Raw genomic sequence first — 27,397 nt, forward strand, 5'->3', positions numbered from 1 at the left:
TGCTCTAACCACTGAGAAAACCAGCCAGGGCTACAAACAATTCCTTATCATCCATGTTGGAAGGCAACTGGAGTCTACAGAAAACTTAGTTTTCAACATAGCCTTCACTACCCTTTCCCTTTCAATAGGTTTGGTAATAAGAAATAAAATTACTGGGTCTTACTTCTACCTCTATTTCTTTTCTTTAAAAAAAAATTTTATTTATTTATGTTTAGAGAGAGAAGAAGGGAGAGGGAGAGAGATAAAAACATTGATGAGAGAAAACATCAATTGGCCGCCTCCTGCATGCCCCCCACTGGGGATCAGGCCCACAACCTGGGCATGTGCCCTGAACAGGAATCAAACTGGCGACCGCTTGGTGCATGGGTCAAGGCTCAACCACCGAGCCATACCGATGGCCTCTACCTCTAGTTCTTATACGTTAACAGGTATTTTTAAATATCTTTATTTAAAGTGTCGCCCTGGCCGGTTTGGCTCAGCGGTTAGAGCGTCGGCCTGCGATCCGGAGAGACCTGGGTTCAGTTCCCGCTAAGGGCACGTACCTCGGTTGTAGTTTGTCCCCGGCCCTGGTCGGTCGTGCGGGTGGCAGCCACTCGATGTGTCCCTTTCACATCGATGTTTCTCTCTCTCTCTCTCTTCCTCTCTCTCCCTCCCACTCTATCTGTGCAAAAAATGGAAAAATGTCCTCGGGTGAGGAAAAAAATAAAATAAAATAAAAAAAAGAAAGTGTATAAAGTCCCATTTTACCCTTGGAATTTTTATTATAATCAATTACTTGTCCAAAAACTTTAAATCTATAGTTTTGTGCAACAAGACATATATACTCTATTATCAAGAGGTACCAATTTTTTTTGTAAGTTTAAGGTGTACAGCATAATGACTTGACTTATATATAGCACATTTCATTCCATTTATTATCTAATTATTCCGTCTGTTTATTTATCTTTCATGCCCATCTAGCTTGTAACAGATCTTCCTTTTATACAAGCATTTCTTTTTTTTTTTAATCCTCACCCAAGGACATTGTTACATTCATCTTCAGATAGAGTGATAGGGAAAGAGGGAGGAAGAGAGAGAAACATCGACATGAGAGAGACACATAGACATGAGAGAGACACATCAACTGGCCGCCACCCACACAACCCCAACCGGGGATGGGGACAAACTGCAACTGAGGTACGTGCTCTTAGTGGGAACTGAACCCGGGTCTCTCTGGACCGCGGGCCAATGCTCTAACAGCTGGGCCAAACCGGCCAGGGCTATACAAGCATTTTAACAGCATCAGAACTTTGTAAACAGAGAACATTAATTTGTGGTACTTACATTATTGTAACTTATTGCCTTCTGAAAAATAGGTAATTGGATTTAAAGAACTATTTTAAAAAACTGCAACAAAATTACAGAAAGCAAAAGCTGTCACTTATGAACAAAGAGGGCTTTGTCTAGTACAGGACCATAACTTTACTTGGAAGTACTGCACAGTTCTGACCTTTGGGAAATAGAAAGAATTGATAGTCAGGGAGGTCTCTCTCTCTCTCTCTATGTAATGTAATTGCAGGTACAATTAGGCCTGAGATTCAAACTCTGGGAAAATATTCATGACTGCATCAAGAAGTGATGCTGCTTCACCTTTGGCAACTTGATATATATATATTTTTGATAAATATTCCAAGTTAAGAGTAAGTTTTTCTTTTCTTTTTAAATTGATTTTAGAGAGAAAGGAAGGAAGAGGGAGAGAGAAACATCAATGTGAGAAAAAAACAATGATCAATTGCCTCCTAAACATGCCCCAACTGGGGATCGAACCTGAAATCTGGGTATGTGCCCTGACTGGGAATCTACCTGCCACCTTTTGGTGAACAGGATGATGTTCCAACCAACTGAGCCACACTGGCCAGGGTAAGGGAAGTTTTTATAGTGAAGTGCCAGAATATAATCTATTATGTCATAAAACAAACAAAAATTTTCCAAAGTTTACTTGCAAATAGAGGAATAAATTGTTGTGACAATAGGTTATTCAGAAAATCCAATGGAGCAGAAAGAGGGCACAATAATTTTTTTTTAAATCCTCACCCAAAGATATTTTCCCATTGACTTAGAGAGAGGAAAGGAAGGAGGAGGGGATAAGGGAAAGAGGAAAGAAGAGAATGAGAGAGAGAGAGAGACATATCGATGTGAGAGAGACACACATGGATTGGTTGCCTCCTGCACACACCCCAACTGGACTGGGATCAAACCTGCAACCCAGGCACATGCCCTTGCCAGGGAATCGAACCCTCAACCTTTGGTGGGAGGGCTGACTCTCTAACCATCGAACCACACTTCCCAGGGCAATAATTTTTTTTACTGGTATTACACATTCGAAAGCAGAAAATTTGAGTCCAAGATAGACTCCTATACTATCACTTCTTCCTCATTCCTGGATTTCATGCAGAAAGTATACCTATTCCTTCTTTCTCAGAATAAAGTACTTATTGTTAGACTTATACAAGTATGAGAAATGTCTCTGATAACTCTGATGACTAAATAATGTATTTTTCTTTGAAGTCCTATAAAGTTTATTTTTAATTAACCCACCTATTATTTATTCCTGTTAATATTGTTATATAGTTACATTAAATTCATCTAGCAATCTCCTTACTAATTTTGCCTCCAAATAACAATATATTTCTAAATCATCATTCCCAGAATTACTCCCATTATCACATACAGGAGATTTCAGAGCAAAATGAATCAAGTAACAATGGAAAAAGGAATGTAGGTAATGGGAAATATTACAATACAGTATCTTTCAAAACAATAAATTCCTATGTAAAAGAAACAGAAAAAAAGAGGCTAGCCCTGGCCAGTTTGGCTCAGCAGTTAGAGCGTCGGTCTGCGGTCCAGAGAGACCCGGGTTCGGTTCCCACTAAGGGCACGTACCTCAGTTGCAGTTTGTCCCCGGTCCTGGGTGGTTGTGTGGGTGGCAGCCACTCGATGTGTCCCTTTCACATCCATGTTTCTCTCTCTCTCTCTTCCTCTCTCTATCTGAACTAAAAATAGAAAAAAATGTCCTCGCGTGAGGATAAAAAAAAAAATCTTAAAAAAAGAGGCTAAAAAATAAATAAAAGGTATGTGAAGTCAAAAAAGAAAAGACAAGAAAAAGCTAGAGATGGGAAACAGAAAGGCAAAGAGAAGGAAAGTTCCAGACTAACTGGTTGGAGAGAGCTTATTAAAATTCTTTGGTCTTGTACCTAATTTAAGGACGTGTGCTAATTTGCTGGGTTACTTTATGTTTTATTTTATTTATTTACTTATTTATTATTTTATTTATTATTATTATTTTTTATCCTCACCTGAGGACATTTTTTGCATTTATCTTCAGATAGAGCAGGAGGGGAAGAGGGGGGAAGAGAGAGACAGAAACATTGATGTGAGAGAGACACACTGACTGGTTGCCACCCACATGACCCCAACCGGGGCAGGGACAAACTGCAACCAAGGTATATGCCCTTAGCGGGAAGGGAACCCAGGACTCTGGTCAACGGGCCAACGCTCTAACCGTTGAGCCAAACTGGCCAGGGCTATTTTATTTTATTTTTATTATTATTTTTTTTTATCCTCACCCGAGGACATTTTTCCATTTTTTGTTCAGATAGAGCGGGAGGGAGAGAGAGGAAGAGAGAGAGAGAGAAACATCAATGTGAAGGGACACATCGAGTGGCTGCCACCCTCACAACCAACCAGGGCCGGGGACAAACTGCAACCGAGGTACGTGCCCTTAGCGGGAACCGAACCCGGGTCTCTCTGTACCACAAGCCGACGCTCCAACCGCTGAGCCAACACGGCCAGGGCTATTTTATTTTTTTAAATCCTTACTCAAGGATATATTTTTTCTGTTTATCTTCAAATAGAGTGGGGGGAGAGAGAGAAAAACATCGACATGAAAGGGACACATCGACTGGCAGCCTCCTGCACGACCCTGACCAGGGTTGGGGACGAACCACAATTGAGGTACATGCCCTTGACCAGAATCAAACCCACAGCTCATTAGTCGGGCCGATGCTCTAACCACTGAGCAAAACCAGCCAGGGCAGTTGGTTGTTTGAATATGATGCAAAGTAAAGAATTCTAGCAAACGAAGAAAAAGCTTTTATGTCGATCAAGAAAATGAAAGTATTTTTTAAAGTTTTATCTGAGTAAATCTATAGACTTTCTCCAATGGACATATTACACTTAAGGATAATTTTTTAAATATGAACTGCTGTTGCCCTGGCTGGTTTTGCTCAGCGGTTAGAGCATCGGCCTGCAGTCCCAAAAGACCTGGGTTCGGTTCCCGCTAAGGGCACGTACCTTTGTTGCAGTTTATTCCCAGCCTTGGTTGGTCGTGTGGGTTGCAGTCACTCGATGTGTCTCTTTCACGTCAATGTTTCTCTCTCTCTCTCTTCCTCTCTCTCCCTCCCACTCTATCTGAACAAAAAATGGAAAAATGTCCTCGGGTGAGGATGAAAACAAAAAAAGAACTGCTGAGGATAACTACTTATTTTCTTGAATGGACACCACAGCATAAATTCCTACTCAGCAGTTGAATACTCAATTAGTTCACCAGTTGTTAGAAAGATCTTATGGTAAAAACTCTAGATGGATACTGACACAACAGCTCATAAATATGCATGAGAATCTCAAACAAAGTTTGTTTGAAAGCAGACTCCTATTGGTTAACAGCTCTGGACATCCATCGTAAGTCAAGGGAGTCCACTAACTTAGAAAAAAAGAAGTATGTCTTACCTTAAACAAATGTATGAATATTTTGAATTTTTCTTTTAATATTTTAAATTCTCAACTAGAAAGTAAACTTCTTAGGAATATAGATATGAGTTTCACCTATACAGGGTCTACTATAACATTCACAGTGCCTTAAAAATAATAGTAATTTTTATTAATAATAATAATTAATTCAATATATTCAGTAACTTATTTTACATCACTTGGCTTGCCCAAAATTAGTACCATCAATTTTATTTTTTTTTATCCTCACCTGAGGACATTTTTCCATTTTTTGTTCAGACAGAGTGAGAAGGAGAGAAAGGGAGGGAGAGAGGGAGGGAGGGAGGGAGAGAGAGAGAGAGAAACATCGACGTGAAAGGGACACACTGAGTGGCTGCCACCTGCACGACCAACCTGGGCCGGGGACAAACCACAACCAAGGTACATGCCCTTAACGGGAACCGAACCCAGGTCTCTCCGGACCACAGGCCAACACTCTAACCACTGAGCCAAACCAGCCAGGGCATCCATCAATTTTAAAGCTCAAAATTTACTACTATATTACAGGCCTAGAACCATAAGCAAATTATTTATATCTTAATTTACTTTGGATTTATCCTCCTAAAGAATCTGGTAAGACTTTTCAGACACCTTACCCAATGAAATGCTTTCTGAATTTCATTAAAAATTGTTTGGTAAAAGCCTTTAAAACAATGGTATGGCCCTGGCCGGTCTGGCTCAGCAGTTGGCGCGTTGGCCGGTGGACCCTCAGAGAGTCCCAGGTTCAGTTCCTACTAAGGGCACGTACCTCGGTTGCAGTTTGTCCCAGCCCCGTTTGGGGTTGTGTGGGTGGCGACCAGTCGATGTGTCTCTCTCACATCAATGTTTCTCTCCCTCTCTTCCTCCCTCTCTCCCTCCTGCTCTATCTGAAGATAAATGCAAAAATGTCCTCGGGTGAGGATAAAGAAACAACAATGGCCCTGGCTGGTTTGGCTCAGCGGTTAGAGCGTCGGCCTGCGGTCTGGAGAGACCCGGGTTCGGTTCCCGCTAAGGGCACGTACTTCGGTTGCAGTTTGTCCCCGGCCCTGGTTGGTCGTGCGGGTGGCAGCCATTCGATGTGTCCCTTCATGTCGATGTTTCTCTCTCTCTCTCTCCCTTCCTCTCTCTCCCTCCCACTCTATCTGTACAAAAAATGGAAAAATATCCTCGGGTGAGGAAAAAAAAAAAAAAAAGAAACAACAATGGTATGTCTTCAAAGTTGTCAGTGTTAAGCCTTCATGACCCAGTTCTGATTTGCTCAAATAGAATGTATCCTGAATTACAAAGTATATAGAGTCTGTCTATTAAAACTGCTTATAGTCACCTAGAAATTCTCTAGATTGTAAGTAATAAAAACCCCCAAATTAAATCTAGAGAGAATATAAAAATTTTATTTAGGTATCTGAATGATTTCCATTTCTTCTTTGTTTTTGTTTTTTTTTTTCATCCTCACTCGAGGACATTTTTCTATTTTTTGTTCAGATAGAGCGGGAGGGAGAGAGAGGAAGAGAGAGAGAGAGAGAAACATCGAAGTGAAGGGACACATCGAGTGGCTACCACCCGCACGACCAACCAGGGCCGGGGACAAACTGCAACCGAGATACGTGCCCTTAGCGGGAACCGAACCCGGGTCTCTCTGTACCACAGGCCGACGCTCTAACCGCTGACCCAAACCAGCCAGGGCTGTTTTTTGTTTTTTTAAATCCTCACCTGAGGATAGTTTTCCATTTATTTCCAGACAGAGTGGGAGGAGAAAGAGAGAAAGAGAGGGAGGGAGGGAGAGAGACACACACACACAATCAACGTGAGAGAGACACATCGACTGGTTGCCTCCCACATGACCCTGGCCAGGGCCAGAGACCTAATCACAACCAAGGCATGCCCTTGACCGAAATCAAATCCGTGACTCTTCGGTCCAAGGGCCGATGTTCTAATCACTGAGCCAAATCATCCAGGGCTCTATTTCTTCTTTATAGGTCTCTTATTAGTGATACTTGGTAGTAAGAAAAATCGATGAATTTGATTCTCACTTTTCTTTAGAAGCATAAGAGATATCAAACTTGATCTACTAAGATGAAATTTTTTGTATAGTATATAAAATGTTAGATTGGCATTCTTCATAAATATCACCACCTGTCATTAAGTTATACCTGCTTATACCTCTCATTTTCATCTCATAGATAAATGCCTAGCATTATTTAGGTCCTTATTATAACTGTGAATAAAGAACTAATCTTTGGAGTAGAAACCACAGGAGAATTTAGTAGCCCAAAATTAATGTCACCAAATTCTGGAGAGTGGTTACCTCTGAGAACAAAGACTCAAAATGTCATCATAAGGGAATGTGGACACAGAGAAAGATGTAGGACATATCTCTGTTTCAAATTTCATTTCTAAAGCTGGGTAGAGGCCCTAGAGGGTCCTTTACATTTTTCTCTACACCTTTTTCTATTTATAAAAAATTATATATATATAATAATTGTGTATGTAGAGATATATATATTGTTAATCCTCACCTGAGGATATTTTTCCATTGATTCTTAGATAGAGTGAAAGAGAGGGAGGGAGGGAAAGAGAGAGAATCATTGATGTGAGAGAGAGACATCAATTGGTTACCAGGGCCAGGGATCGAACCTGCAACCAAGGTACGTGCCATTGACCGGGAATCAAACCTGGACCGACACTCTAACCACTGAGCCAAACTGGCCAGGGCTTATATATTTTTAAAAGTAAGTTAGTGAATTGATATGGATCCAGAGCTGGGGATCAAAGAAGGTAAAGTGAGACAAGTCCTGCCTTCAGTTAAAAATCTATTGCTGCCCTAGCGGTTTGGCTCAGCAGTTAGAGCACTGGCCTGTAGTCCAGAGAGACCCAGGTTCAGTTCCCGCTAAGGGCACGTACCTCGGTTACAGTTTGTCCCCAGCCCTGGTTGGGTCATGTGGGAGGCAGCCACTCGATGTGTCCCTTTCACATCGATGTTTCCCTCTCTCTCTCTCTTTTTTCTCTCTCTCTCTTTCTCTCTCTCTCTTCCTCTCTCTCCCTCCTACTCTATCTGAACAAAAAATGAAAAAATGTCCTCAGATGAGGGAAAAAAATGTTAAATATCTATTTGCTAAATGACTTACTTTACAATCCATGTGCCTCAGATTCAGTAAAACATGAAATATACTTTATAGGAATTTCATCTGGCAAGTTCTCAGGAGAAAACATACCTTTAGAAACTAAATCATTAAATCATGAGACATTTGGAAGTGTTACCTGTGTTCCCACATTTTTATATCTTTCTTTAAAGTCACCAACATTTTTCATTTTGGAAGGAAAAAAAACAGCCTAGGACTGACAATGTTTTCTACTGCTTCCTAAGTCAAAGAAAAGGTATACATCTTTTTAAGAAACAGATTAATGTCAAAAAAATGATTCACATAGTCTCTTTACTTTACTTATATTTAACAATCCTTTAATGAACATACATTTAAAACTATTTTTCCATCTTCATCTTATACAAAACCCCAGAAGTTTGGAAAAATGAGTCTTTAGTAACAATGGACTTCCACTTCCCTTAAAAGCTTTGAAACTGAGCTACATTTACAATTATCAGTCTGATCTCTAGTTTTCTCTGAGATAGTACCACTTCAAATGTAAAGCACTGACTTCAGAAAAATTTATACCAAAGGGTTGCCTCATGAGAAATGGAAACACCACCAAAATGGAAAAAACTTGAGATTTATTTTAAAATTGTATAACTAAGTTTAAAAATTAAGTCAGTTCTTTAAAACGGTCCTATTGCCCTGGACAGTTTGGTTCAGCAGTTTGAGTGTCGGCCCGCAGACCAGAGTCGAGGGTTCGATTGCAGTCAAGGGCACATACCTCAGTTGTGGTTCATCCCTGGCCCTGGTGGGGGTTGTGCGGGCAGCCAATTGATGTGTCTCTCTCACATTGATGTTTTCCCCTCTCTCTCTCTCTCTCTCTCTCTCTCTCTCTCTCTCTCTCTCTCCCTCTCTCTCCCTCCCTCTCTCCTTCCCACTCTGTCTGAAGATAAATGGAAAAATATCCTCAGGTGAGGATTAAAAATAAGATTAAAATGGTCCTGTTTGTGGAAGTCAACAGTTCTAGTTCTACCCTACATATATCTATCCATTGCCCAAGCCCTGCAAAATACTAGTAAAACACCACTGAATTCTAAATACAAGTTTCTGTAGCACTTACTTATCTTCTGCAAAGGCAAGAAATTAACAGATGGTTTCCTAGCAATGTTATATAAAAAGAAACTCCAAAGGAACCGAGTAAAACAAAACTGTGTGGTAGATTAATACAACTAAGTGAAAAATAACTAATATTTTTCATTTACTCTTCACAAAGTTATAAATGTTCCAAAATTATAAACATCAAAATCCTTATATTCAAATCCCTATAAAATATTCAACTTCACCTGTAGATCTGCCTTGTCTGTCAAGATTTTATTTCTTCGCCTTTTATTACTCACCAATTGCATCTGGATTTACCGGTCTGGAGACATCAGCTTGCCCCATGATTATATTGTCTGATGTATCTCACGACAACAAACTGTCCCGGACCAAAGCGAATTTTTCTTAAAAGATAAATCCACATAAGGAGGGAACGTGCACTCCTCTCTCAGTGTCACTGCCAAACATCAGGAAATGGCATGAGGTCAATCTGCCGGAGTTTCTCTTTCCCTCTATCCCGGCCTGGGCACTTGAGGTTCTTATAAATACGTCTTCACGCTGGCTCTCTTCACACAGGAATGCCTGTCATTCCAGGGTGCACACTGTGAAGAGCAGAAGTGCAGGAAGGGGAGGAGACTGCCAACCACATTCTAGCTTCTGAGCGGCACAGCCCTAAAAGTCCACACCTACTTTTCCTGATATTGAGCTTGGTTCCTGCTCTCCAGACTTTCGACACAGAAGAAAGGAAGCTTGCTCAAGAGTCTCCCAAAGAAGAACTTGTAAATTTAATCACACACCAAAAAATCACGGTTATGTGTAGCAGGCTAATGGGAGCAGACATCCATTTAAAGGTATGTTTTAGATACAGGCTTGCCTTAAAAGTATCAGACTGTTCTCACATTTCCCTGCTTGCTCTAAAATGGTATTTCCTACCTCTGAGTGGCATATCTAAAGCAGGATAAGATCTACATACTGGAAATTAATAATATTAGGAACATTATTTTAAGATTGAGTATACCTTTTCTAAAAATAAAAAGAAATAGTTCTCAAAATTTTGCTTACTAAGATAGTAAACTTGAAATAAATATTTGGAAGGTATTATATAATATTTCTCTTTTTGCTAAAGCTCAGTAACTATATTTGATCTTGGGGAATACAAAGGAGTAGTCCCATGTGTTGGATATAATACATGAAAATATCAGCTAACCACATGCAGTAACCTAAAGTCCAGCTTGCATGCTGATTTTTCATTTTCATTGCGATATAACTAATTTACATATAGGCAAATACATCTACATTAAGAATACAGCTTGACGAATTTTTATTTACATACATGCCTGTACATGAGAACACTAAATATTCTAAATGTAAAAAAGGCACACATAACACAAACTTACCAGTGTTTGGCCACATACTCTGGATTATTTCACAAACACTTGAAGGTAAATGGGGAACTAACAATTTGAGCATTATATTAAGGAGTTTTACATTGGTTATTTCATATATTTATCACCACAAATAACCATGTGTTTGAAGAATATATTATTTATCCTATTATCAAATAAAAAAACTAAAGCTAGTGAGGTCAAATCCCAGGTCTTATGTCATGGAGTTTTTAAGTTCAGCCTGGCAGGTGTGGCTCAGTGGTTGAGTGTCGACCCATGCACCAACAGGTCGCTGGTTTGATTCCCAGTCAGAGCATGTGCCCAGGTTGTGGGCCAAATCCCCAGTGGGGAGCACGTAGGAGGTAGCCAACTGATGCTCTCTGTCATCGATGTTTCTATCTTTCCCTCTCCCTTCCTCTCTCTTTCTAAAATCAATAAAGAAAAAAAAAATGCTTTTAACCAAGATTTGTTTAAGAAGAAAAAATTAAAACAAAACAAAAAAACAAATGACAGCTACCCAAAACACAGAGCTTTTAGTTTAAACCTTTGTTCTCCAAACTGAGATCACAGAAAGATTTCTAGTATCTGGACGTTTCTTTTGCCTTTCCTTAGCACTTTCTCCTTTGCCTCTTTATCATATCCACACTTTCTGCTTTAATACAGAAGAAAGAAAAAAAAAAGCAAAAGTAACAAGTAGAAAAATGACAATGCTAAGGCATCAGTAAGAAAAAAAAAGTGTAGAAATACTTAGACAACATTTAATTGTTAATACTATTAGTAGTCAGGAAAATATTATAATATTGACCATTAAAATAGGAAAGAGCGTACAAATAAAAATACATTGAAAGAATACTCCAATGTAAGAATGTCCAATACCTTCAAACCCTGGCACTTATATATATTAGCCTAAAAATGGAACATATGCAAGAGCAGTCCTCTGTAAAATGGGGATGGCCAAAGGTGGCAAATGCATTGCCCAGCACCCCATAGGTACTCAACATATTATATTCATATCATCATCACCACCGCCATCATGAAGATAATACAGCATATTGCTTAAGCCTCTTAAGTTAAGAGGATAAGCTTTGGAGGCAAACTAATTTTAATTTCAGATCTATCACTCAAGTGGTAACACTAGGCAAGCTACTTTACCTCTCTGAGTTTCGGTTTTCTAATTTGTAACATAAGCAATACAATACTGAATAGTACAGGGCAGTTGTGGGGATGAAATGACATGAACATAAAATAAACCCTTTGCAATGTGCCTGGCACATAAAAAGCTCTCAATAAATGCAATAAATAATTATCACAGTTCTTACAGCTAAAAAAAAACAAGTCAAGAAAGGAGAGGCCAGGTCAAGAGCAGCAGGATAATGGTACATGACAAAAAACTTAGTCATTACAAACAAGTTAGTCAGAAACGGAAGATGACATCTCTGTATCATGAATCCAAAGACGAAATGGAATACACAGGCCAAGGAGGAAGTGTGAACACAATCAGGGCTGGTGTAAAGAAACATCAAACAGATAGAACACTCCAGACAAAAGTATTACTATCAGTAAGTTTAAATCAGGCACATTACACACACACACACACACACACACACACACACACACCCCACCCCACCCCACCCCACCCCCGAAACAGCACTGTAAAATCTGTGTTGACAAGACCATACAAGAGTAGAACAGACAGATTTATGGATCCTGCTATAGCTACTGTTTACCACTTGCCAAATTTAAATGTCTATCTTGGCTTGGCTCAAGGCTGATTTTAGGTTACTGTGAAAGTAGCAATAAAACTTAAAGACAAAAGAATGACTGCCCTGGCCAGTTTGGCTCAGCAGTTAGGTTAGAGCATTGGTCTGCAGACCAGAGAGGCCCGGGTTCGGTTCCCACTAGGGGCATGCACCTCGGTTGCAGTTTGGCCCGGGCCCTGGTTGGGATCGTGTGGGTGGCAACCACTTGATGTCTCTCTTGCACATCAATATTTCTCTCTCTCTGTTTCCCCCTCTCTCCCTCCCGCTCTATCTGAAGATAAATGAAAAAAAAAAAAAAAAAAAAGTCCTCGGGTGAAGATTAAAAAAAAAGAATGATAGCCCTGGCCGGTTTGGCTCAGCGGTTAAAGCGTCGGCCTGCGGTACAGAGAGACCGGGTTCGGTTCCCGCTAAGGGCACGTACCTCGGTTGCAGTTTGTCCCCGGCCCTGGTTGGTCGTGCGGGTGGCAACCACTCGATGTGTCCCTTCACATCGATGTTTCTCTCTCTCTCTCTTCCTCTCTCTCCCTCCCGCTCTGTCTGAACAAAAAATGCAAAAATATTCTCGGGTGAGGATTTAAAAAAAAAAAAAAAGAATGATAAGAGTCTTAGTGATCATTTGGCTCAATTTCCTGCTCCTTACAGAAAAAGAAAACTGATGGTCAATCTAAGTCTCTTAATTCTAACTCCAGGACTCACTTTAGCTCTTATATAAATGGTCAAGGAAGCACTTACTTCCTAAAGATATATTCATTTCCCAAGAAAGTCCATATTCTACAACAAGAAATCTCTCAAAAATGCTAATTCTGTTGACTGTGTATCAAGCCAATAAATGTTCCTTGACCAACAATATTTATAACTGGAAAAAGCAGACAAGTGGAGAGAGAGAAAGATAATGGCCAATTAATGGCTTTAAAATTCAACAATCAAAGCCTTGAATTCATTCTAGTTTTCCATGCATTATATTTTAGGAATGCAAAGAGAAGTCTCACTTTAATTTTCTAAGAAATACACAACTATACTTAATTGTCACCTAGTAAAAGATACTCTCTTTTTAGAGTAAGTTTCCTCCATAGCAGTGGTTCTCAACCTTCTTAATGCCGTGACCCTTTAATACAGTTCCTCATGTTGTGGTGAACCACAACCATAAAATTATTTTCGTTGCTACTTCATAACTGTAATTTTGTTACTGTTATGAATTGCCATCAGAAATATGTTTTCAGATGGTCTTAGGCGACCCCCGTGAAAGGGTCGTTTGACCCCCAAAGGGGTCGTGACCCACAGGTTGAGAACTGCTGCTACAGCTTACTGCCTCAAGGAATTGGGGAGGTGACAGATAAAGGTTTATTAATCTCTTCCTATTTTATTTAGGGAAAGAGCAAGCAATCCTTATAAAATAAAGGTTAACAGGTAAAGGAATCTAAGCTATAGTTCAGATTTAGACAATACGGGAAGCCTTCTAACCAGAGCCTCATTGTTTGTAAATACTGCATATATCCTATGAAGAGCTGAGCACCCAGAACCTTTAATGACATTTACATCTCCAAAACTTTCTGTTGGCAAGCACGTCGTACCATACAGTAACATGAAAACACGCTTTATATTTTCAGTAAACACTTTCAAGATCAATCAGGAGAGTTTAACACTTTCCTTTAAATGTGCTTTACGCGCCCTGGCCGGTTTGGCTCAGCGGTTAGAGCGTCGGCCTGCGGTCCGGAGAGACCCGGGTTCGGTTCCCGCTAAGGGCATGTACCTTGGTTGCAGTTTGTCCCCGGCCCTGGTTGGTTGTGCGGGTGGCAGCCACTCGATGTGTCCCTTTCACATCGATGTTTCTCTCTCTCTCTCTCTTCCTCTCTCTCCCTCCCACTCTATCTGTACAAGGGGTGGAAAAGTGTCCTCGGGTGAGGATTAAAGAAAAATAAAAAATAAAAAAAAATAAATGTGCTTTATGCTAAAGTACCAATATAAAGTGGATTACCTAGAAGAGTAAGCTTTTAGCTATTTTAATCACATCTCCCTCAGCTTAATTCAGCATACTGCTTTTGTATGGCCTGAGATGTCTCAAGGAGGTGTGTTCTAGTGGGAGGTTAGGAAAAAGTGATTTTCCTCTAGGAAAGGCTGACCAACAGAAGTTAATAGGTCACACAAATACATAAGTAAAAGACTAATTTTCAACTTCTGGATTTATAATTGGAGGAAGGAGCAGTTTCCTATTCTGTACCCCATACTCTAATTCTAATCTAGCTGGCTCTGGATAGTTATAGGAGATATTCTATAACCAATAACTTGTGTCTAAAAATCCATGTGGATATTAGAAAGCCTTGCTAGTCACTTGTAAACTCTTCACGGTCTCATCTATTTGTACAAAGGTTCCCTTGGCCTGAAATTTCTTTCCCAGATCCATCTAGGAAACTCCTAAGCATCCTTTAAGAGAACTAGCTCAGATGTTGCTTCCAGTATTATAAGCCTTTCCTTAGTCACTCAAGCAGAATTCCAATAAAGATTTACTGATCACTGGTTATGTGCCCAGCAATGTGTTTGGTGCTAACAACAACAGCTTCTGTACTTACATGCTTATAGTCCAAGTAAATAGGATCTACAATAGAGTATGATGAGTATTTAGATACTGTGCAAACACATCTTGTTGGGGTGTGGACAACTAGCTTTGTTCTGAGAGGTCACAGAAAACATCGTGAAAGAAGTGAGATCTAAACTGAAAGTCAGTCATAGAAGGAATGACAGAGGTGAGAAAAAGGAATAAGTATCAAGAGATAAGACTGAACAGGTAAAAAGCTGGTCATGACTGATTGTACTGGACCTAGTACCCTGAGTTACAGTGATCTTCAGACTTTTCTAATAGGCTAGAAATATATCCTGGGCAGGGACCATGACGTATTTATCCTCAAACTCTCAACTCTTGACACAACTTAATGCACAGTGGGCATGAGACAAGTAATTATTAACCTTGACTGGAAGGGAAGAAAAGCATTCTTCAATTTTAAGCTTTACTCAAAGACAATCTAGTAACAAAAGACAATTAAGGTAAAAAGTACTGCAGATGGAGGCTGGAAGAAATGTAGAGACCATGGAACTATTCTATTATTCCAAACAATCCTGAGATTGCTGTGAGAGCTAGCTTTTGTGGGTAAAAATGGCATGCTCAGAATCGTTTTTGAGAATTTACTGCTTTGTAAGTAGTAACTTTCAAAGGAGACAGATTTGTCAGGTGAATATTTACATAAAACCTCATATAATCACTACTGTTAGGTTCAAGATACACAGCAGAAAACATTTGTACCTCATGTGAACTAGCCTGAAGAACAGGCTGAAAGATACAGAGGTTAAAGTTAATGCTCGGCCAGTGGTATCACCAGATACTCATCCACTTATCCCAAGTAACAACTGGTTTCCTTCTGTGGCTGGCTCATTGGATGCAAAAAAAACCCCCAAACACATCAAATACTATAACTAGTTCCCACTCTATCCCCACCTTCCAGAAGGCAGCATGGCTTACCAACAAAAAAAAGCAGAGGCTTTGGAGTCACAAATAACTCTGTAAAATTTCAGCTTTCCCACTTAATGATTAAATGACCCTGAACAAGTTACTTAACTTAGATGAGCCTCAGTTTCTACATCTGTAAAACATAATTACTCACAGAGTTGTTGTGAGGATTAAATAAGAGACCCTTAAAGAGTCTGATGATTGAAGGTGCTTATATTTGGCTACTTGTCACCCCATTTAGACTTTTTCTTTCTTTCATTAATCCTCATCCCAGGATATGTTTAATTGATTTTTAGAGAGGGGGGGGAGGGGACAGAGAGACAGAGACATTGATGTGAGCAATAAACATTGACTGGTTGCCTCCAGTACCTGCCCTGACCAGGAATCAAACCTGTAACATTTCAGTGTAACGGACGATGCTCCAACCAACTGAGCCACCCAGCCAGGGCCACTTATAGTCTTTATATAAACGAATCACCCCCTCGCAAATGTATTTTTTTTTAATCCTCATCCGAGGATACTTTTCCATTTATCTTTAGACAGAGTAGGAGAGAGGGAGAAGAGGGCGAGGGAGAGAAAGAGAGAAACATCGACTGGTTGCCTCCTGCACAACCCCGACCAGGGCCGGGGATGAAGTGCAACCAAGGTATGTGCCCTTGGCCAGAATCGAACCTAGGTCTTGTTGGTCTGCGGGCCGACACTCTAACCACTAAGCAAAACCAGCCAGGGCAAGAGAGAGAAATACTGACGTGAGAGGGACACATTGTCAGGTTGCCTCCCGCGATCCCGACCAGGGCCCAGGACAAACCGCAACCAAGGTATGTACCCTTGACTAGAATCGAACCCATGACTCACTGGTCCAGGGGCCAACGCTCTAACCACTGAACAACCGACCAGGGAGTAAATGTTTAAGTTTAAACACCAGCTTAAGTTTAAACACCACAATTCTTTAGGAAAAACAGGAAGTTCTGACACACTTTTATGTCATAGAGCTACATACATATATGACAAGCATGAAGTAATGTGTATGTTTACAAGTCTACAATATGTTGGGCTGTGTTCATGGGACAAATAAACTGAAATTATGCTGGCAGGGCTGTTTTCAGCTCCATGGAATGAAAAAACTTAAGGCTAGGAATGGGCACTGCCTTTTTACTTTCTCTTAAAAGTTTTTGTTTTGAAGACAGTAAGTTTTAATGAATGCCCTAGAGGTTGGAAGATGCTTCGAGAACTGAGGAGAGCGTTATAGGAAATTGCCCTGGTTGGTGTGGCTCAGTTTGCTGGGCACTGTCCCGTGCACCAGGAGGTTGCTAGTTCCATTTCCAGTCCAGGGCACATGCCTAGGTTTCAGGCTCGATCCCCAGTGTAGGGAGTACAGGAGGCAGCCGATTGATTTGACACATAGATGTTTTTCTCTCTTCCCTTTCTCTCTCTCTAAAACTCAATAAACTATTGTTTTTAATCCTCACCCAAGGATATTTTTCTATTTCTCTTCAGATAGAGTGGGAGGGAGTAAGAGAAGAGAAAAACACTGATATGAGAGGGACACATCGATTGCTTACCTCCCGCACAACCCCAACCAGGGCCACGTGCTCTTGACTAAAATCGAACCCGCGACTCATTGGTCCGTGGGCCGACGCTCTAACCACTTAGTCAAACCAGCCAGGGCAATAAACTATTCTTTTTTGTTTTGTTTTGTTTTTTATCCTCACCCAAGAACATTTTTCCTTTTTTTGTTCAGATACAGTAGGAGGGAGAGAGAGGAAGAGAGAGAGAGAGAAACACTGATGTGAAAGGGACACATCAAGTGGCTGTCACCTGCACGACCAACCAGGGCCAGGGACAAACTGCAACCGACTTACATGCCCTTAGCGGGAACTCGACCCGGGTCTCTCATGACCGCAGGCCAACACTCTAACTGCTGAGCCAAACCGGCCAGGGCCAATAAACTATGCTTAAAAAAAAATAAATTAGCCCTGGCCAGTTTGGCTCAGCGGTTAGAGCGTCGGCCTGCGGTCCGGAGAGACCCGGGTTCAGTTCCCGCTAAGGGCACGTACCTCGGTTGCAGTTTGTCCCCGGCCCTGGTTGGTTGTGCGGGTGGCAGCCACTCGATTTGTCCCTTCACGTCGATGTTTCTCTCTCTCTCTCCTTTCCTCTCTCTCCCTCCCACTCTATCTGTACAAAAAATGGAAAAATATCCTCGGGTGAGGATAAAAAAAAAAAAAAATTATATTAAACAGGAAAGTTTCCGTTAAGAAAGACAAAAGGATTTTTCTATGGTTGGGTTAAAGATATGGCAAGTTCTTGGAGTACAGTGGAGTAAATGGGAAAGGCAGACCTAGATAAAGTGAGAATTCGCTGAATGGAGATGAAAAAAAATAATTGAGCAAAAAGATTTATAGGATATGGGGATGAGGGAAAAAGGGAGGTGAGAGGAAGATATAAATGACACTGATGGAACTTCAAACCACTATGTGACACTGGGCAAGCAAATCAAATTATTATCATCAAACAAGTGCTGGTGAGGGTGTGGAGACTCTAGTACACTGCTGGTGAGAGAATGCAGACTGGTGAAGCCACTATGGAAAACACTATGGTGTTACCTCAAAAAATTAAAAATGGAACTGCCATTTGACCCAGTGATCCCACTTCCAGGAATATACCCTAAGAAGCCTGAAATACCCATCAGAAAGAATTTATGCACCCCTATGTTCATAGCAGCACTAGTTACAATCACTAAGATCTGAAAACAGCCCATGTCCATCAATAGAAGAATGGATAAAAAACCTGTGGTACATATACACAATGGAGTACTATGCAGCTATAAGAAAGAAAGATCTCTTATCCTTTGAGACAACATGGAGAGACCTGGAGAGTATTATCTAATCGAAACAAGCCAATCAGAGAAAGACAAATATCACATGATCTTACTTATTTGTGGAATATAATGAACAAAACAAGCTGATGAACAAAACAGACCCAGAGACATAGAGGTAGGGTATAAACTGACAAACCTCAGAAGGAGTGGTGGGTGGGGGGAAGAGATAAATCACAGATCTTAATATGCATGTATGCATAACCATGGACACAGACCACAATGCTGGGGGCGTAATCAGGAGGAGGGTGTCAATGGGGGAAAAGGAGAAACATCTGTTAACAAAAATAAATTAATAAAATAATTAATTTTTTAAAAAATCAAATTATTGCCAACCTCCCTTCTGGTTCTGAAATTCTATGGCAGAGTCAAACCAACAATTTAATCAGTTCAGTGGTCTGGCTCCAAGAAATATTTTATTATGGAAAGGAGAAGTGGTCATAGTATACTTTATATAACTAATCTAACTCAATACTTGTCATATAATACTAAATAGATGTTTAATGAATTGGATTACTATCATCAGGAAACCACAAGCCTCATTTATTCACTCCAGAAATATTTCCTGAGCACCTCTAAAGTATCAGGTATTGTTCCAATGTTGGGGACCCAGCAGTGAATACAATGGGAGGAAATCGATGCCTTCTTTCTAGTATGTTAGACAGTGATAAGTGCTATAGAAAAAACTACTGAGGAAAAAGAAATAGGGTAGGCTGAGAGAGAGAATGCTAAATTATAAACTGTGTGTGCAAAAGGGCCTCATTGAGAAGATGACTGTATATAAAACCCTGAAATAAACTACAAATTCCTCAATTAACTTTTTCTGTCATATCTTCCTAATACAACAGTTCCTTCAGTTTTTTAAAAAACATTTTAAAATTGATTTTAAAGAGAGAGGGCAAGGAAGAGAGAGAGAAACATCAAAGATCGATCTGATGTCTCCTGCACGCCCCACACTGGGGATTGAGTCCGAAACCTGGGCATGTGCCCTGACAGGTAATCAAACCAGCAACCCTCTGGTGCATGGGATGATGCCCAACTGAGCCACAATAGCCAGGGCAGTTCCTTCAGTTTTGTTTTTTTTTATCCTCACCCAAGGACATTTTTCCATTTTTTGTTCAGATAGAGTAGGAGGGAGAGAGAGAAAGAGAGAGAGAAACATCGACATGAAAGGGACACACCGAGTGGCTGCCATCTGCACGACCAACCAGGGCCAGGGACAAACTGCAACCGAGGTACATGCCCTTAGTGGAAACCGAACCCAGGTCTCTCTGGACCGCAGGCCAATGCTTTAACCACTGAGCCAAACCGGCCAGGGCCAGTTCCTTCAGTTTTAACCAAAGCAAAATAAAAAGCGACATTTCCAAATGTGCTAAAAATAAATATTACACTATAGTATATTTTAATGATATGATTACCAAATCATATCATTATGCTGCTCAGTTCTCAATTTAAAGATGTTTAATACTATGGTCAATACTGTCCAATACTATGGTCACTAGCTACATATGACTGTTTACATTTATATTAATATTTAATACGTTTATATTAAATACAATGTGCAATTCAGTTTCTCAGTTGTGCTAGCCACATTTCAGGTGCTCAATAGTCACACTACACAGTGCAGAACATTTCCATCACTGCAAAAAGTTCCACTGGACATGCTAAACCTAAAGGATTGTTAAAGCACACAGAAGTCTTTCAGTAATAACAAAACAGAGTATTTCAAAGCACTAACTGCACGTTTCATCAGCATGTGGTATCTATTTTCCATGGCACCTACTACTAAATACCAACTCTGAAGTAACCTTGACAGTTAAAAAAAGAAGTTTCCTTTCATTCAGTAAAATATGCAGAGCTATTTATACTCTTTTTTTTTTTTTTATCCTCACCCGAGGACATTTTTTGATATTTTGTTCAGATAGAGTGGGAGGGAGAGAGAGAGAGAAAACATCGACGTGAAAGGGACACATCGAGTAGTTGCCACCCGCACAAACCAGGGCCGGGGACAAACTGCAACTGAGGTACGTGCCCTTAGCGGGAACCGAACCAGGATCTCTGGGGACCACAGGCCGACGCTCTAACCGCTGAGCCAAACCGGCCAGGGCTCTATTTATACTCTTTATTTAGTAAATGAATTACTACTTTTTTAAAAATCTTCATCCGAGGATATTTTTCTATTTATCTTCAGATGGAGTGGGGGAGGGGGGAATATCGATGTGAGAGAGACACATCAATGGTTGCCTCCTGCACAACCCAACCAGGGCTGGGGACAAACCACAACCAAGGTACATGCCCTTGACTGGAATCGAACCAGAGACTCTTTGGTCTGTGGGCCAATGCTCTAACCACTGAGCAAAACTGGCCAGGGCACTACTAATAGTCTTTGACTATTAATAACAACTCAAAGTATAAGGAAGAAGAATGGTTTTATTCCAATTTACAGATCTACTGAGAATTATTTCCATTTGTTATCAATTGAACAATCTCTAACTTACTGGCCACCCATTTAATAATATTCTTTCTATTCCAAATTGTACTTTTTCATGAAGTAGATTTTATGTAGTTACAATGAAAGTGACTGGATAGTCCTAATCTTAAAGGAAAACATACTTTATAAAATCACATGACATTCATAAAAACTAAATCCCAATTAGCTTCTAGTAAGGAACCAGAAGGTATCAATGATGTGTAGAAACTAACCAGTCAGAAATCAAGTAATGTTCCCCAGTAAAGTGGCATTCATTGCTGGTGACTCAGAGAATGACTATTAGCCACTGGCACGTCTCTCCTTCCTCCTCTCTTTCATAACTCTTTGTAACTCATCTGGCCTTTCTTTCACATTAAATGAGTGAGAAATAAATATAAATATTACCAATACATATCCAGTGGGAATACAATAAACGTCTGATGATAGCTATAATGTTTGTAAACATTATTCAGAAATTTCTAACAAGGAATCTCCTTACACATTATTCTTTTCCAGTATATATGCAGGGGAATATAACCACCTTCTACTAAATAAAAATTCTCAGTAATGAACACCTGGTTACACTATGAGTCAACAGTAATTGCTGCAAAAGAACCAAGGATGACTACATGAAGGGTTATTTCTATCAAACTTGCTCTAGCCAGTAATTCAAATGCAACTTATTCTTTGTTTTCCACATATGAAATATCTATTTCTTTTGTACCATTCCCTTCTCTCAAAACCCTCAGTCTTTCACTCCTAGGATATGAAACCAGGGAAAAAAAGTTATGTATATAATTTCTAAGTTCAAAGAGAAATTGTATTTTGTATTATATATACCCTTCTAAATCTTGTTTTAGAAATTGTAACAGTGAGCCCGGCCAGTGTGGCTCAGTGGTTGAGCATCAACCCATGGACCAAGAGGTCACTGGTTCGAATCCCGGTCAGGGCACATGCCCAGGTTGTGGGCCCAATCCCCAGTGGGGGGCATGCAGGAGGCGGCCAGTCGATGTTCTCTCTCATTGATGTTTCTATCTCTCTCTCCCTCCCCCTTTCTCTCTCTCTAAAATCAATAAAGAAAGAAAAAAATTAAAAAAAAATTGTAACAGGAAAAAACATGAACACTTTAGGAAAACAATCTAGTGAGGTGAGAGAAAAATGGACAGCTTGTGCCTTTGCTCACCTGTCTATGCTAAAATAACTAGCTCAATCCTAGTTTCCCTTTTCTGAAAAGCACATCTTTATTAGTGCTACCAAGACTAAAAATGTAGTCACCAAATAAAACCGTTTGAGATGTGCCCTGGCTGTGTGGCTCAGTTGGCTGAAGCAAAGTCCTCTGCACCAAAAGGTTGCGGGTTTGATTCCCAACTAAGGCACACACCTAGGTTGCAGGTTTGATCCCTAGTTGATGTTTCTCTCTCTCCCTTTCTCCCTCCCTGTCCTTCTCTCTAAAATCAATAAAAAATATCCTTGAGCCCTGGCCTGTGTGGCTCATGGTTACAGCATCGGCCTGGGCACCAAAGGGTCTCAGGTTTGAGTCTGGTCAAGGGCACATACCTGGGTTGCAGGTTCAATCCCTGGCTCTGGTCAGGGTGTGTGCAAAATGCAATCAATTGATGTGTCTCTCTCACATTAATATTTCTTTATCTCTCTCTCTCTCTCTATCTCCTCTCTCTCTCTCCTTCTCTGCCCCCCTTCCTCCACTCTCCCTTAAAAAAAAAAAAAAAAAAAAAATCAATGGAAAAAGTATCCTTGGGTAAATATTTTAAAAAATCCCAAAACCCTTCAAGATGTAAATTTGATTATTTTTTCAGCCTGAGAATAATTTTATTGAAAAAGTCCTATATTAAACAGTATCTAATTAGCTATTAAACACTGTACCCAGCCCTGGCTAGTTTGGCTCAGCAGATAGACCATCAACCCGCAGACCAGAGAGTCCTGGGTTCGGTTCCTGCTAAGGGCACGTACCTCAGTTGCCGTTTGTCCCTGGCCCTGGCTGGGGTCGTGTGGGTCTCTCTCACGTTGATGTTTCTCTCTCTCTCTTCCTCCCTCTCTTCCTCAGGCTTTCTCTGAAGATAAATGCAAAAAAAAAAAAAGTCCCTGGGTGAGGATAAAAAGTAAAAAAATAAAAATAAATAAACACTATACCCATATTCGCCTTATTTCCAGGCCTGGGCAACAAAAGCAATAAAATCCAAGGAAGAGCTGACTACCGGGTTGTTGTGTTTAATTAATTAATTAATTTTTTTATTCCTCACCCAAGGATGAGGATACTTTTTTTCATTTATCCTCAGATAGAGTCGGGTGGAGGGAGGGAGAAAGGTAAAGAGAGAGAGAGAAAGAGAGAAACATTGACATAACAGAGTCACATCAACTGGTTACCTCCCAGACAGGCCGGGGACAAACTGTAACCGAGGTACGTACCCTGGACCAGAATGGAACCCGCAACTCATTGGTCCATGGGCCAACGTCCTAACCACTAAGCAAAACTGGCCAGGGCATGTTCATTTAAAAAGAAAAAAAGAGCCCTGGCCGGTTAGAGCGTCGGCCTGCGGTCCAGAGAGACCCGGGTTCGGTTCCTGCTAAGGGCACATACCTCAGTTGCAGTTTGTCCCCAGCCCTGGTTGGTTGTGTGGGTGGCAGCCACTCGATGTGTCCCTTTCACGTCGATGTTTCTCTCTCTCTCCTCCTCTCTCTCCCTCCCACTCTACCTGAACAAAAAAAAATGGAAAAAAATGTCCTTGGGTGAGGATAAAAAAATAAAGAAAAAGAAAAAGAAAAAAGATAAAGGGCTAAAATGATTCTTCTGGGATTTGTTCACTTGGGGCAAAAATCTTCTGTATCTTTAAATAGTTTTCTAAATCTTCCTGGTCTGACCAAAACTGTTTGTGGAACACAGCTTTCAAATTTGACATCTTCCTGTGTGTGCTTCATCCAGCAATAATTGCTTTCTACCTGCCTCCAGTTTTGTCCCTTTCTAATCTATTCTCAACAGTGGTGACACAGTGATCTTTAGAACAACACAAATTTAAGTGTTCTTCACATCTTACCAAAAAACCCTTCAAGACCTAACTCAATGCCTATCTTTCTGTCCAGTCTCTCTCACCACTCTCCCATACCTGCATGTTTAGTCTTAGTACTTGTCTTTAGTCCTATTGAACCACTCTGAGTTCCTAAACAGTAACATATTCTCCCAGGTCTATCAACCTATTTATTTTCTGTTCTAGCTGTCTGGAATGTCCTCTCCCTCCCAACATTCTCTAATCTGGCTAACTCATGTTCCTTCAAAATTCAGTTTATGTGTCACTTCCTGTTTAAACATCTACTTTTCTAAATTTAAGACTGAGTTAGGCCCAGGCCAGTGTTGCTCAGTGGTTAGAGCATTGGTCCACCCACAGAAGGGTCTCAGGTTCTATTCCCAGTCAAGGGCATGTACCTGGGTTGCAGGTTTGATCCCAGAACCCAGCCTGGGCACATGTGAGAGACAATCAATCCATGTGTCTCTCTCACATTGATATTTCTCTCCCCTACCCTCTCTTTTTCTCCCCTCCCTTCCATTTTCTTTTCTTTTTAATTTTTTTTTTCTTTACTGATTTTAGAGAGAGAGAAAGGAGAGAGAGAATTAGAAACATCAATGAGAGAGAACATCGACTGGCCGCCTCCTGCTTGCTCCTCACTGGGAATCAGGCCCACAACCTAGGCATGTGCCCTGACCAGGAATCGAACAGGTGATTTGTTGGTGCATGGGTTGATGTTCAACCACTGACCTACAACAGCTGGGCTCCCCCTTTCCATTTTCTACATCAATGGAAAAAAATACCTTTGGGTGAGGATTAAAAACACCACCAAAAAGACTGAGTTAGGCACCCCACTTCTGTACTGCAGTATCACTCTGAATATACTTCTACATATAGGAGTACATATCACTTTTAGTATAATCATATATTTACTTTTTTTTTTATCCTCACCCGAGGACATGTTTCCATTTTTTGTTCAGATAGAGGGGGAGGGAGGAAGAGAGAGAGAAACATCGACGTGAAAGGGACACATCGAGTGGCTGCCACCCACACAACCAACCAGGGCCGGGGACAACTGCAACCGAGGTATGCGCCCTTAGCGGGAACCGAACCCGGGTCTCTCAGGACCGCAGACCAACGCTCTAACCGCTGAGCCAAACCAGCCAGGGCACAAGCAAGTTTTGTTTTAATAATTTCCTTAAGCACAAGTCATGCTGAATAACATGGCATGAAATTCCAACAACACAACTATTCTTATCTGTATAAAAATACTTATTAATTCTGCCTAGCATTAATGGTTCCTAATCTCCTCTTTGAGAGCTGAAACTGTCTTACTCTTTTTTTTTTTTTTTCTGTTCATGGTAGGTAGGGCAGTGTGCCAACAAAAATGTAATGAGTGATTTAATGAATCAATCATCCATCCATTCATACATCTACCTTTTCACCTTTTGGTTATGGTTAGGGTATGTAGTGAGCATGAAATAAATATTTAAGCAAAACTAAATGGGTTTCATTGTAACCAATCTTAAGTCATTGCCCTGGATACATTATAAGATTATAACCAGAACTAAACAATCACCCACCTTTAGTATTAAGCAAGAATGTTTTTTCTTTGGTGCCATTTTTTTCTTTTATTTTTTATTAATCCTCACCTGAGGATACTTTTCCATTGATTTTTAGACTGAGTGGCAGGGAGGAAGGGGCGGGGGGAGAGAGAGAAAGAGACATCGATGTCAGAGACATATCGATTGGTTGCTTCCCACATGACCCCCACTGGGGTCAGGGATCAAACCTGCAACCCAGGTACATACCCTTGACCAGAAATTGAACCTGCGACCCTTTGGTCCGGTCCGCAGGCCCACGCTCTGACCACTGAGTAACACTGGCCAGGGCAATAAAAACATTTTATTTTTTTATCCTTACCCGAGGACACTTTTGCATTTTTATCTTGAGATAGAGTGGGAGGGAGAGAAGGAGGAAGAGAGAGAGAGAAACATTGACCTGAGGGAGACACATCGGTGGTTGCCACCCACACGACCCCAACTGGGGCTGGAGACAAACTGCAACCGAGGTGCGTGCCCTTAGCAGAAACCGAACCCGGGACTCTCTTGTCCTCAAGCTGACGCTCTAACAGCTGAGCAAAACTGGCCAGGGCTAAAAACATATTTTAAAAAACTATATACAACCCTGGCTGGTGTGGCTCAGTGGTTGAGCATTGGCCCATGCACCAAAAGGTCACTGGTTCCATTCCTGGTCAGGACTCATGCCCAGGTTGTGGGCTGGATCCCAAGTAGAGGGTGTGCAGGAGGCAGCCGATTGATGTTTCTCAAATTAGTATTTCTATCTCTCTCTCCCTCTCTCTCTCTAAAATGCTATAAAAACATATATTTCTCTTCTTTTATTGATTTTAGAGAGAGAGGAAGGGAAAGGTAGGGGGAGGTGGAAACATCAGTGAGAGAGAACATCGACTGGCTGCCTCCTGCATGCCCCTTACTGGGGATTTGGCCCACAACCCAGGCATGTGCCCTGACCGAGAATTGAAATGGCAACCTCTTGGTGCATGGGTTGACACTCAACCACTGAGCCACATTGGCCAGGCTAAAAACATATTTTAAAAAAGAAATATAGAAAAAAAAAAAAAAAAAGAAATATAGCCCTGGCCGGTGTGGCTCAGCGGTTAGAGCGTCGGTCTGCGGTCCAGAGAGACCCGGGTTCGGTTCCCGCTAAGGGCATGTACCTTGGTTGCAGTTTGTCCCTGGCCCTGGTTGGGTCGTGCGGGTGGCAACCACTCGATGTGTCCCTTTCACATCGATGTTTCTTTCTCTCTCTCCCTCCCCACTCTATCTGAATAAAAAATGAAAAAATGTCCTCGGGTGAGGATAAAAAAAAAAAAAAGAAATATAAAGTGATTATTTTAGGTATAGCAAGTAAGCTGTACATATAGAATGACCATTATAGTATTTAATTCCTTTTAATGATGACTTTTTAATTTCTTTTCTTTCCTTTACAAAGTTAATTTTACATATTTCTTTTTTGTTGTTGTTGTTAATCCTCACCCAAGGATATGTTTCCATTGATTTTTTTTAGATAAAGAGGAAGGGAGGAAGGGAGAGAGGGAGAGAAATGTCGATGTGAGAGAGACACATCAATTGGTTGCCTCCTGTACAACCTCAACAGGGCCGGGGATCAAAAGTGCAAACCAGGCCCAGGCTGGTTTGGCTCAGCAGTTAGAGCGTCGGCCTGCAGTCCAGAGAGACCAGGGTTTGGTTCCCACTAAGGGCATGTACCTCGGCTGCAGTTTGTCCCCGGCCCTGGTTGGTCATGCAGGTGGCAGCCACTCAATGTGTCCCTTTCACATCGATGTTTCTCTCTCTCTACCTCCCACTCTATATGAACAAAAAATGAAAAAAAAAAAAAAAAAA

General features: G+C 40.9%; 1 protein-coding gene across 2 annotated transcripts in view; it reads right to left on the minus strand.

Moving 5' to 3' along the window:
- PHACTR4 (phosphatase and actin regulator 4) overlaps window positions 1-27,397 on the minus strand; it is a 103,211-nt gene that overhangs the window by 44,708 nt on the left and 31,106 nt on the right. The window contains exon 3 of one of the 2 annotated variants that reach the window (XM_036256902.1): window positions 9,269-9,571. The exons of the other annotated variant lie outside the window; for it this stretch is intronic. Within the exon in view, the coding sequence (XP_036112795.1) occupies window positions 9,269-9,314 (46 nt within the window). The 5' untranslated portion in view covers window positions 9,315-9,571. The remainder of the gene's footprint in view (window positions 1-9,268; window positions 9,572-27,397) is intronic. 2 annotated transcript variants of the gene reach the window in all.

This window comes from Molossus molossus, unplaced genomic scaffold, assembly GCF_014108415.1.
Source record: "Molossus molossus isolate mMolMol1 unplaced genomic scaffold, mMolMol1.p scaffold_m16_p_12, whole genome shotgun sequence".
NCBI classification, from domain to species: domain Eukaryota; kingdom Metazoa; phylum Chordata; class Mammalia; order Chiroptera; family Molossidae; genus Molossus; species Molossus molossus.